At 42.8% G+C, this 12,799-nt stretch overlaps 1 protein-coding gene across 8 annotated transcripts in view; it reads left to right on the top strand.

Moving 5' to 3' along the window:
- SLCO2A1 (solute carrier organic anion transporter family member 2A1) overlaps nt 1–12,799 on the top strand; it is a 66,832-nt gene that overhangs the window by 39,238 nt on the left and 14,795 nt on the right. For all 8 annotated transcript variants that reach the window (XM_044434144.1, XM_044434126.1, XM_044434168.1 and 5 more), the window contains 3 exons: nt 5,216–5,428; nt 7,690–7,788; nt 12,152–12,285. In XM_044434144.1, the coding sequence (XP_044290079.1) occupies nt 5,216–5,428; nt 7,690–7,788; nt 12,152–12,285 (446 nt within the window). The remainder of the gene's footprint in view (nt 1–5,215; nt 5,429–7,689; nt 7,789–12,151; nt 12,286–12,799) is intronic.

Genomic DNA, 12,799 nt, shown 5'->3' with positions numbered 1-12,799 from the left:
GGGAATCCTTTACCTTTTTACATACATAAATGTAAATCCACTGGGACTGACTAGATATATGTCAGCTCCCACTTTTGGCAATTCTTCACAGTTCTTGGTTGATCAGCTCTCCCGTGAGGTAGGTATGTTATTCTCTGTGGTAGATGGGCCTGAAAACATAGTTGCACATTAGCTGCTTGGCGGTTGGCCACCCTAGCTTCCCCCTGCGGCCTGCTGTGGTCTGTGCAATGACTTGCCTGTCGTGGGTGTGCCAGGCTGGGCCAGTGCCAGGCAACCTGAGGCAATGTATGTTCTGGTTCATGTCTGGTGTCAACGAATACCATGCTGCATTGAGTAGCTTCCTTGGAAGTGTCAGTTTCCTCTGACGCAACCAAAATGTACAAGATTCCTATCTGACAATGGAGCAGGAAAGATGGAACCGCTGCAGATTATACGGTTAGGCCCTTAGACAAAACCCATCACTTAAAAAGAGAAGGGTGATGCACCCTCTAGCCAGCATGTACTTAGCTTTGCCTCCAGGTATTCCCCCTATTTCTTTCCATGCCAGGCTGCAATAGCATAGCCTCCCTTGTCCTGGAAATGGCCCAGTAGGCTGGTTGGTACAGCCACTTTGGTTGACACCTGCATCACTATGTTCTTTACAAGAAAAGGGGTGTGCAGATGAAGCAGGGATGGGCTTCATCCAGGAAGGGTTGGCAGGTAAAGAGGGCTTCTTCACTACCTTCTAATCATAAGAATATAATCAAGTAATAACACTTAATTCTGCTGTCATGATTTTTATCTATAATATATCCAGGAAGTCAGCTGTCAAATATTTGCTCCCACTTGCCCTCCAAAAAGTGGGTGGGGTCATGAAATCAAGGCATTAAAAGTAATTTGCAAGATCAGGAGCAGCATATGAGTTTCCTAAAATTTACACCAAAGCTTCTCCTCTCTTACAATTGCATGCAGAAAGTTTCCTCTCTTACAATTGTGTGCAGGGAGTTTTGAGCCTTATGGAAAGAAACACAACATAAAATATTATGGATTTGAAAATCCATGTGGATTTAGCAGGAAAGATCTAATGAGTTGTATCTGGCTGGAGTTTACAGTCCAGTTCATGGGCTGTCCTTTAGAATCCATATGGATGTTTTTCTAGTCTAACTTTTTCTATAAGTGTTCCTCCATGGGAATTGGTGCTCCATCAGAATCACTCCCTTGAGACTGAAAGTGAGCTGCCTGTCACTGGAGTGTCAGAAAAAGGACCTTCATTTATAGAATTATAGAAAACATATACCCTAGTACAGTTGGAAAGAGCCCATAAGGTCATTAGGTCCAACCCCTGCTTAATGCAGGACCCCAAGTTAAAGCATCCCTGAAAAATGGCTAACCAACTGTTGTTTGAATGCCCGCATTGTGGGAGAGCCCACAGCCTTCCTAGGTAACTGGCTCCATTGCTGTACTGAAGTTTTTCCTGCTGTCCAGCCAGAACCTGCCTTCCTATAACTTAACACCTTGTCCCATGTCCAACAGTCTGGCATGACTGAGAAGAGATCCTGGCCCTCTTCTGTGTGACAGCCTTTCAAGTGTTTGAAAAGTGCAGTCATATCTATCCTCAAGCTTCTCTTTTCCAGCCTAAACAGTTCTTTTGATCTCTCCTACAGCATTGTTTGTAGACCACTCATCATCCTTGTCCCTTTTCCCTAAAAATTTGCCAATTTTCATAGCCCCCCAACTTTAGATTCTCAAGATAGGGTCTATCAAGTGCCAGACAGAAGGGACTTCATTTATACCTCATTTCTCCCAGTGGGGATCATAGACTTGCCTTTGGGAGAAGATTGAGCCAAAGCAGGAGCTCAGCACTTTGGCCTTTTCTTTGTCATCTGTTATCCGTTTGCCCTCCTCAATGAAAAGTCGAAGGAACATTTTTTCCTCTGTCTTTTACTGTACATGCACTTGAAAAGGCTCTGTTGTTGCTTTTAGCATCCTTCACTGACCTCAGCTCAGTCTCCCCTTTAGCTGATGTCATTCCTGCACTTCAGTTCACTTGTCTATACTATTCTTTTGTTGCCTAACCTTCCTTCCACTTCCAATGCATATCCTTTTTTTTCTTTTCTTTTTGGTCTTTAGGTCAAATCAAAGCTTTTTGTGCAGCCAGATTGATTTCTTCTGATGTCTTCTATCTTTTATTAATGTAAGGGTTGTTTGAAACTGTGCCTTTAAATTTTCCTTTAAAAAAACCTCCCGCCCATCTTGGGCCCCTTTTTTATTTAGGGTCAACTTGCCACTGGACTTTGTCATTCTCCTGAGTTTATCAGTTACCCCAACATCCAGAGTACATGTATGGTTCCACTCCATTTTTGCTCCCTGTAAAATCAAGAACTCAACTATGTTGTCACCTTCCCCTAGAGTTCCTGTAACTTCCACTTTATCCACTAAGTCATCTCTATTCAAGTAATAGTATCTCTAATCCCTAAGGATGCATGGCTGGATCCAGGCTTATTCATACTTACAGAAATCTAGTGTAATCAATGGATCTGCACTAAGTATTACTTAGCCTGGATCCAGCCTATTAGAAATAACATTAAGCAGAGGATCTAGGTAGTCCAAATGAAGATGGTTTGATGGTTTTTCCCTATATTCAAGGATGTCTGTCCATATACTGTCTATATTCTGACTTCATGGATAATGTTCACTTTGTAACAGTGAAGGCAGTAGGGATTACCTGTGTTTCTCTGTGTTGGGGCATTAACTTCTTGATTTTTATAAACAGCAAAGATGATAGGTAGATAGGCAGATGGACAGATGATGAGAGAGAGAAAAATCAAGAGAGAGTTTGTGCTAGGTGATTTTTGAGAACATTTCTCATTTATGTTTCTGAATGGGAAGTTCTTTGAGGGACATGCTGTGAAATTCTGCATAGCAACTCCCAACACAACTGAAGAGCACTAGATTAGGGAAGGCATGCTATAAGGAAGTCTTCTTCATCTAGGGCTTCATTTTTATAGGGTTGTCCCCTGGCAGCCTCTTCTTGGTAGATTTGTCTGTTTTTCCTGATTCAGAGCCCCCATTTACCTTTTCATGTTCTATGTGCAATTTGATTTTAATCTCTACATATTTAGCCAAAGGCATATCTTACCCCACCCTGCACACCAGGGCAGGAAATTCCAAAGCTCTCTAATGTTTCAGTATGTTCCTCCTTGATCTACTTGGCATCTCTTTAGTAAGTGAGAGGAATCTTGAATGGGAGCATTGACGTAAACCAAAATGAAGTTGGTTTATTTGGTATTTCTCTTCTCATTTACCACAACCAGTTTCACTTATGAAAATTGTGTTTTGGCATGAGATACATCTCTCTAATAGAGACTTCATGGCAATTGAATCTCAAATGGACTAAGAGAAGGCTTCTGCCTTCTGGAATTGCATTCCAAGCTCATGTAATAAGGCTGTTGTGTTGAACATGTACAGGAATGTTTATGAGTAGTGTATTAATTGTATGTGGGAAATGATGTTCCATCAACTGAAACCCCTAAATTACCTGGTCAACATTTGTGTTTGTTGTGTTAACATTAGATCAAAAATACCACAATCCTACAGGGGTCATTCATTAAGTGCTGTGGTTAATGGAAATATTGGAACAATTGTGAAAATGAGCAAATAACAGGGTGTGTGTGAGAGAACATTGGCATGAGACAAAGGTGCAGCACTGGTTTTAATTTTGCATTAGATTTGAGTTCCTAGACTCCTTTTGGTTATTTAAGTATTACTTTGTACACTCAAGGAGGAACTGCAAACACTTGATAGATTGGAATTGGTTTCTCCCATGAACATCTTGTTCACTACGAATGCTAATGAGTAATTTGAAAGCACATCAGAATTCTAGACAAACCGCAAATGATAATTATCCAGTTGACATTTGATGTGCCACCCCTACACGCTCACTCAGCACACCACCCCCCAGCAACAATACCCGGGTTCCAAATCTATGATGCACCTTTTTTCAGAGACCTTTATGAATGTATCCGCATAAGCACTGTTGTGGTAATGCCTTTAAAGTGAAAGGTAATATAAGTGCTAATTAAGCTGAAAATGTTTACAACTCTGGCAGGACTCCAACATTCAAGAATGAAGTATTAAGAAAGTTTAACAATGTAGTTCCCTCTGAGTGTTTAGTTTAACCTTGTTAGTGAGTTTTTTAGATTTGCAAGTACAATTGCTGTTACTGTAAACTCCTGAGCTCTGGAGAATAACTATACAAAATACTTTGGCCATGATCCAAGGTGTACTGGACCTGAGCTGTAAAAATCAGGACCTGGGTCTAGCCTCAGAAAGTATTAGAGCTTTCTTGGCATAAGGGAAAATGCTGCCTGAGAGTTACTTCTTGCTTAGCAAACTAGGCGTCATGTTCCAAAGGCCCTGGGTAAGATGGCCAACGGACTAAACACATAGCTGTGTTTGGCCTGGGATTCCACCTTACAGGCTAGTAAATGAGCTTCTTCTTGCTGTTATGATTAGCTTAATGAGCCCATGCTTTGTTCTACACTTAGTTAATTCACCTATGCTACGGTATGTTATGAGAATCCTGACTGTCGTAGATGGAAAGCTTTAGGTGTTATGACTTTTGACCATCTAACAAGGATGTGAAATTGCATATCCCATAGAATGCAATGGTGGGAAGCTGCATATAGTATACATTTGCACTTGCTGATGGGGTAAACAGGTAGTTGTGTACTGCCACCCCCAAGGTTGGTGAGTTCCCCCATTCCTCCTCTGGAAAAAAAAAATAGCCCTTTCTTTTTGTGGGATCTCTTTTTTCTTTCTTTCTCTTGTCGTCTTTTCTTTTTCCCCTCACCTTTTTTTTTCTTTCTTCAGGATCTCAGCCAGGGTTCTGGTGCCCCCATGTCTGCCGTGGTCTCATCTGAATCCTGGAGATCCTCAAAAACACCAGTAGAGTATCTCACTTTGCCCACCTGTGCTGCTCTGCATTTGTTTACCATGTACCAGGGTTTCCACAGCGAATCAGGGGAAAGACCTATGTTAGACCTGTTGTCCAAATAAACTTGCATGAAAAACATACCTGCAAAGTGTTGCTCAGATTCCTCATGGTTTTCCTATTGATAAATGTTTTGGGACATTTTCTTTTGCTAGGAAAAGTCATGCCAGCATTACTGAATTTCAAGTAGCAGTCTAATGGTCCATGACCGTTCAAAGAATTTATGGCATTGTTTTGTTCCAGCCAACAAGAGCAGCAGCAGCAGATCTGAACTTTGCAACAGCCAATTCACCTGTCCGAATGCCACCGTGAACGTCCAAGCAGAGGCTGGCACCATGTGGGGAATCATGGTAGTTGCTCAGCTGTTGGCAGGAATTGGGACAGTTCCCATACAGCCTTTTGGTATCTCCTACGTGGATGATTTTGCTGAGCCAAACAACTCTCCCTTGTACATAGGTATGTGCTTTCCCTGAAAACATGCTTTACCTTTAGTCTAGGTAAGGGATGTTCCTTTGCTTACCTTAATTTTAGTGTGCTGCTGTGATTCCCAGCATGTTTATGTGGAGGGGTTTTAATCTTTCTTCTTTCTTTCCAGCCTAGATATTCCAAAGATACAAAAACAGCACTTAGGATCTAGTCATCTGCATGTTTAGATAGAAAAATGTCCTACAATTCCCATGTTTCGCTAAGGCGTGCTGGAACTTGCAGGACTTTTTTCTGTGTAAACATCGTAGGATTGCACTGTTCTTGTAGAACAGCACAAATGGCCACTGTGGGTGCCAAGCTGAGGCTTCAGGATATCAAAATATATTTTTGACAGTGAATGTTCTGCACTTTTTTTAAGATATGAAAAAGTAATTTAATTATCAGGTAAAGTTGTTTTCTAATACAGTAGAGGAAAACATAATGGGCAGGATATTAGTTAGCCAATAAAACCAGAGAGCTCATTCTTTACCCCATTTGAGCATAGAGGAAAACAATGAATCATCAGTAATGATACCTCACAATCTTGGTTGCTGGACTGGCATTGTTGGTCAGCTTGCCTTGTGAATTAAGAACACTAGAAAAGCCATGTTGGATCATCCCAAAGGTCCATCTAGTCCAGCACTCTGTGCACGCAGTGGCAAACCAGTGGCTCACAAGATTGCTCAAGCAGGGTGGGTGCAAGACCTCTGCTTACCCAACCTCTCAGCAACTGGTATACCAGGCATGCCACCTCTGGTAAAGGAGGTAGCGCAAGGCCAATAGCCAGTGACAGCCTCCCTTCTCATGAATCTGACCAATTTCCTTTTAAAACCATCTGGACTGGCATTGCCACTTCCCATGGCAATGAATTCCATAGTTTATCTATATGCTATGTGTAGAAGTGCTTCCTTTTGTCTATCCTAAACCTCCCACCAATCATGGGATGACCCCAGAGAAATGTCTCCCTCTCCACTTTCTCCATGATAAGCACCTCTACCATGTCTCCCCTTATTTGCCTTTTCTCTAAGCTAAACAGTCCCAGTTGTTGTAGCCATTCCTCATAGGGAGGCTGATCATTTTGCTGCCCTGCTCTGCACATTTTCTAATGCATCTAGTCCATCTTTGTGTTTACTGATTCAATCTTTAATAATAATTCCAAGCAGTTTACCCAGAACAGATGTTAAGCTAACAGCCCTGTAATTTTCTCGATTCCCCTGGATCCCTTTTAAAGAAACGAAGTTTCATTGGCCATTCTCCAAACCTTTGGTATAAGGGCTGCTTTTAGGGACACATTAAATATTAAATTGGCCCTCATTTTTTCATGCTTTTTTTCCTTCTTATTGAATTGGCATGTGTATGATTAACTGGGCAGGATGTCAGGAGACTTGTAGTGTTGCCATTCCAGACATTGCCTATATATGACCTCCCCATCACTCACCCACTCTATATTGCTATACAAATATAAAGTAAGATTGTGTGACCAAAATATTAAATTTTTAGTAAGTGCACAGTTTCCTAAGTTTGAAATCAGCAGCAGATAGAACACTGTAAATGACAGATTACTCTGGTCTTCAAGCCCTATGAGGAAAGGTTACAACGATTTGGATATTTTAATTCAGAAAAAACTAAAGTAATTGGGAACATGATAAAAATGTACAAAATTATGCATGGGGTAGAAAAAGTGAGTATAATTAGTGTTATCCAGTGAAGCTGAATGGTGCTAGATTCAGGACAGATAAAAGAAAGTACATATTTACACATTCATAATTAAGGTATGGGATTTGCTACCACAAGATGTAGTGATGGCCAACAACATCAACAGCTTTAAAAGAGGATTAGACATATTCATGGAGAATAAGGCCACTAGTGGCTACCAATCATAGTGGCTATATATTCCTTGGGGAGCAGCAAAAATTTTGCTGTGGGCTTCCCAACAGTATCTGGACACTGTGGAAGAGACTAGATAAGTCATTGATCTGATTCATCATGGGTATTCTTTTTAAAATTATTGTTATTTCAGCAGGATTGCCGGGATCTATTTTGAACAGGAACAACTCCTGTTCAGTAAATAAGACATGTAGCTTCTTAGTACACAGAACTATTAATTATCCAATCCATGTTAAATATTGTTTATCTCTCTAGGAGCAAAGCAAGCTTTAGGAATAAAAAAGCATTGCACCAGAAGTGAAGAAATGTAATCCAAGCACACACAAACATTAACTATCTTCTCTCCCTATCCCTCTCTTTTTCAGCACTCTTATTTGCCATTGCAGTGTTTGGCCCGGCATTTGGTTACCTCCTTGGTTCTGCAGTACTGCGGATATTTGTGGACTTTGGGAGGGTTGATCTGAGTGAGTATCTTTCTGCTGCAGAGGGGCATGTTTGCTGGTCAGTGGTCCCAGCTACTTGATAGACCTGAGACATTTGAGAAGTAGTGCTGTGGTCACACACAATGATTAGATTCTCATGAGAAAACAAACCAGAAAAAGCATGTCTTGTTGTGAGATTCTCCTCGCCCACAGAGGGCTGTCCTGTCATCCTGGGAGACTGATTTTATGGTGGGTTGCTGCAGATGTGCTACTGATTTCTCTTCGCCAATGCTGAAACAACCCTTAGAAGGACTGTCACTTGGCCCCCGTTGCCTCAGAATTGCAGAGTCGGGGGCATTTTGCACGTGCGCAAAGTTACAGTTACTTGATTGGAGTATTGACAAGACGGAGCTGATTTGCACACAGTTGTGAAGGACCAGGGGAGAAATAAAAATAAGAGAAAGGAGGGGTACAAGTCAGAAGCACCCAAACTGTGTCAAAGTGGGAGTGCTGTGGAAACCAAAGAAGCTTCAGAAGGAGGCAGAGCAATAGTACTTCTTGGCTGGGTGATCCTAAAGGGTTGAATGGACACCACTTAGTGCCTTCCATTTTCTCAAGTCTTCCCTGGGTCTCTAGCTACTCCAGAAAGGGGATATAATAATTCCTCTCCCTCTTCCTGTGGCTTCTTTTTGGAGCAGCTATTGCAATTCTGTGGAAGTTTTTTTAAAAATTGCAGAAATACTCATGCATAAACAGCTGCAAAGTAAATGGAGGTGAAATGTACATAAAACTAATGCCTGGAAAGTAAATGGAGAGGACATAAACTGCTTCATTACTACAGGTGCATGCATGTCCCCTCCATTTAATTCCCAGCCATTAAATTTGCATATATCTCTGTTTTTTTAACAAGAGAACTGTTTGGGGGCAGTTGAAACAGAACCACAAAATTAAGTGGGGGGGAGTTGTTATTTCCCCTTTCTGGAGTAGCTGGAGAGTTGGGTAAGTGCTGGAAAGGGGAAAAGCATTGGTAATAATTGGTTCAGTGCTTAAAATCAAAAGGTTAAATTGCTAAGGGGAAGAATATTGTCATTCTCCCCCACCACCACCCGTTGGAACATCTTTTGTGTCCCTTTCCCCCTTTCCTGGGGCTTTTCAGTTGACAGCTTGGCAGTTGGTTCCTGATAACTGTGCACAAATTAATCTATATGCAATCTTGCCCTGTAAGTCTATTACCTTCTCCACTTCCCTACTCCCTTCACAACTGAAACAAACCAGAAAATTGACCAAGCAAGACTAAACGTACTGGAGAGCCATAAGACTACACTTGTGAAAGATTGACCTTAGATAGATAGATAGATAGATAGATAGATAGATAGATAGATGGGGTTGTGCAATTTTCAGGAGCTGAATTTTTATTTTTAAATGATCCCACCCATGCAAATGAAAAAGCAACGCAATCAGAGTGGCAAGTAGAAGAGAAGCAAATTAAGCAGGTCCTGCTCTGATAGATACTGGAATATGTGCTGGAGCCAGCTGGAAGATTTGTGGGGAACAGTGGGAGAGAAAGAACAACCATAGTAAGCCTCTATAAAGCATATAAGGTGCCGTGGTTTATTCTCAAGGTAGTTTAGGAGATGCATGAATGTGCCCACTGTGTTACCAGCTCCCTTTTCCATTTGAGGACAAATTCTTGTTTTGCTTCTTGTTGGTAGGCAAAGACATAGCATGCTGCAATCAGAAGTAGTGTTACTTTCCACAGTTCCTCATACCCAAAGGAAAAAGCCACATATTCCTTGCTAAGGATAAAAGTCCAGAAGCTGCAGAATATTTGCAGATACAATTGTTGGAACATTGCTGTAATCATTAGAAAGCAATGGCTTAATTGAACAAGTGGTTGTCCAATGAAGCTCGCGGAGCATGGCAGGGTGCAACAGTGACTCATGTCCCTTGGGTGCTTTTGAATGCGAACATGGGACTGTACACAGAGCAGACCCATTGAAAAAAGTGGAATGTAAGTTACTTCTGACTAACCATGAGTCCCATTCAAGTGGCTCTGCTCTAAGTAGGACTAATATTGGATACAGCCCGTTAGGCTCATTTGTGCATAACAGCAGTGGAGTTACGTGCAGAAAAGGAGAGATTGATTTCTATCATAATTCTAGCCTCTGTGGAGCCAATGGACTTCCTGCCCTACTGTTTTATGGTAGAGCACTGGACTGAAAAGCTGGTAAATTGGCCTAATGGCTTCAGATTATGCCCTTTTCACCATCTTAGACAGATATCTCTTGTCTCACCAGAGGGGCGGGTTGGACAAAGTCAGATTCGATTGTAGGATTAGGTGCTTCTGGGTCACAAATATATACTGATGTAAAATTTGGGTTTACAAGATGGCTGCCCTAGGACTGATCACTATTTCTACCAGTTCTTTTCAGTATGCACATGAATGTGTGTTGCATGCAATGTTCTCTCCAGCAATCGGAAACTTCTGCCTAAATCATGTCCCCATGCTGAAGAACTGTCTTGCGTTTCTAGGCTATCTAGGTTCACAGAATAATTATCATCTGGTTCATGAGCTGAGTACTAGAAGGGGAAGTGGCTTTCTTCTCTGGATAGACAGACAGCTTTAATTATTTTCATGTATTTTCATTACCTCCCTGTGGTTGCTTCTTTATGATGTCACCTAGTTCTGTGGGCTAGACACATCCAAGGAAGCTGTGCCATTGTTTTGGCAAGTTGTGGGCTCTCTTTGCCTTTACACTTTTTAATCCTGGAGGGCAGGAAGTCTGAACTGAGCTGCAAGAGGCTGAAGATGGCTGTTTATTCCTTCCCACCCATTAACAATGGGAAGACACACATTCTGTGCCAATTCTGAGTGAGGCCTCCCACCTGGAGAATGTCCACTCTCGACATGGAATGACTCAGTGTCTCTTCTCAAGGAGTCTCTGGAGTGCTATGATCCCAAAAGCCAGCCTGATTAATCTTCTCATTCCAAGATCAGTGGCCAGGCTTGTGCCTGACTCTTAGCTGGAGGAGGTCTGCCCAGCCCAGGAACAATGGGAGAGGAGATTCCATCCAGGAACTGGGCAACAAATATTTCCAGCTCCCCTGTTTGCACAGATTGCTGGTTAAGCCAATTCAAAAGGCACCAGGCATCTAAAAGGAAAGAGGGCTGAAATAGATTGTTTTCCTTAATCAATGTTGTAATGGTGCAAACACATTGGATGGGAATATTGGAAGTTGCCTTAGACTGAGTTAGAGCATCTTGCCCAGTACTGTCAACACTGAACGACAGCAGCCCTTCGGGATTTCAGGCAGCAGTTCTCCCTGCCCCACCTGAAGACGCCAGGGATTGAAAGGGGGACATTCTGCATGCAAAGCAGGAGCTTTGCCACTGGACTACGGCCCTTCCCCCACGCGCTGGTTGCCTCCTTGTGCCTTGGCGTAGGCTGCGCAGGGTTTACACTCCAACAAATACCTTGCACCACACGATGCTCTTGGATTGCCATGGTGTCTGCATCAGCAAATGTCCCTGCTCATCCACACACAGCCACTGTCATCTTCTCTCTCCTTTGGTGAGCCATCCCCCCCCCCCACCCGGGTCCTTTAAAGGTTACCTGGAACAGAAACTACTTTCCCTCAGACTTCTGAGGGAATATGCCATGGGTACTCTTGCTGCCCACCTGGTTTTAGGGAAGATTTTTCCCTAAGCGCTAATACCTGCTTCATCCCATTTTAATGAAATGATAGAATCCTATCCCATAATACGGAACGTGGAGCCATCCAATTAAGGGGAATGGTGAGAGATGCAGGGCAGATGAAACATGTACTTATTCACAGTTAAAATGTGGGGTTTGTTTTTGCAGGTTGTTGTGTTGGCCACCAACTGGCTTTAAAGAGGGCTTCTACCAGTCCATAGAGAAGAAGGCTCCTAGGGCTTTGCATTTTCTTCTGTATCAGGGGCAATATAGTTCTGAACACCGGCTGCTGGGAAACATGGCTGGGGAATGCAGCTGAGGTTATTTCCTGCTTGCCGGGTTCTCATGGGCACCTAGCTGGCCACTGTGAGAGGAGAAGGCTACACTGGATAGGCTGCTGGTCTGCTTCAAGTCTAATGCATTTTCTTGAATTTGTAACTCTGTGCCAGGTAACAGTGCATGCTGGCACCGAGAAAAACTGCCTCCGCCATGAAGACCAATACAGTAACAACAGCAGAGAAATCATGGGGCAGATTTGCTGGTGTGGCTGCTACTTGTAGGAAATCCCAGGTAGATTAGGGTGTGCCCTTGAAAGCTGGATGATCCGCAGCAGCTGGATGAACCTCTGCTGTGGGCATATGCAAAACACCTGACGGCTTGGAAGTGGATTCACGAGGCTTTCCTCTTACTTGCTTTCCCTTGTCTTTCAGAGGATATGACCTTGGTCCCAGGAGACCAGCGGTGGATTGGAGCATGGTGGTTAGGACTCCTCATTGCCTCTGGCTGTCTGCTTCTCACATCCATTCCCTATTTCTTCTTCCCACGATACATGCTGAGAGGGAGGGTAAGTCTCAAGGGCTGGAGGAGTATGTGCAAGTGTGCTCTTCCCACGGCAGAAAAGGGCGGAGGCAAGACATAAAAGGGTGCATCTGGCAAATGGACCTTGCCGGACATGCAGTGGCTCCCCAGCTGTGTGAGTAGCTTTGTCTGATTTGGCTACTGCCAAGACTGATGCTATTGCCTCCACTTTATCCAGGATATTTAGTAGGATGAATACTCCTTTTTGCCTCTTGATGGCTTCTTGCAGCTGCCATGCATGACAGTTGGATTTCCCCAATTTACCACAATGGCGCAGTTTGCCATATCATCTGAAGATTTAAAAATTGACTGGCGTATGTAATTTCATATGATTTTATGTATTCCCCCCATCTTTTTTTCAGATTGGGATTTAGAATTCTGCTGCACTTGTGTGCAACTGAAACTCTGTATAGGGATGCTGATAAATTTTTCATATCTTTGTTAGTTAACAGATTCTCTCTCTCTCTCTCTCTCTCTCTCTCTCTCTCTCTCTCTCTCTC

Source organism: Varanus komodoensis, unplaced genomic scaffold (genome assembly GCF_004798865.1).
Source record: "Varanus komodoensis strain SLA01 unplaced genomic scaffold, ASM479886v1 scaffold1, whole genome shotgun sequence".
Taxonomy (NCBI): domain Eukaryota; kingdom Metazoa; phylum Chordata; class Lepidosauria; order Squamata; family Varanidae; genus Varanus; species Varanus komodoensis.
This window is presented reverse-complemented; position numbering and strand designations above follow the sequence as displayed.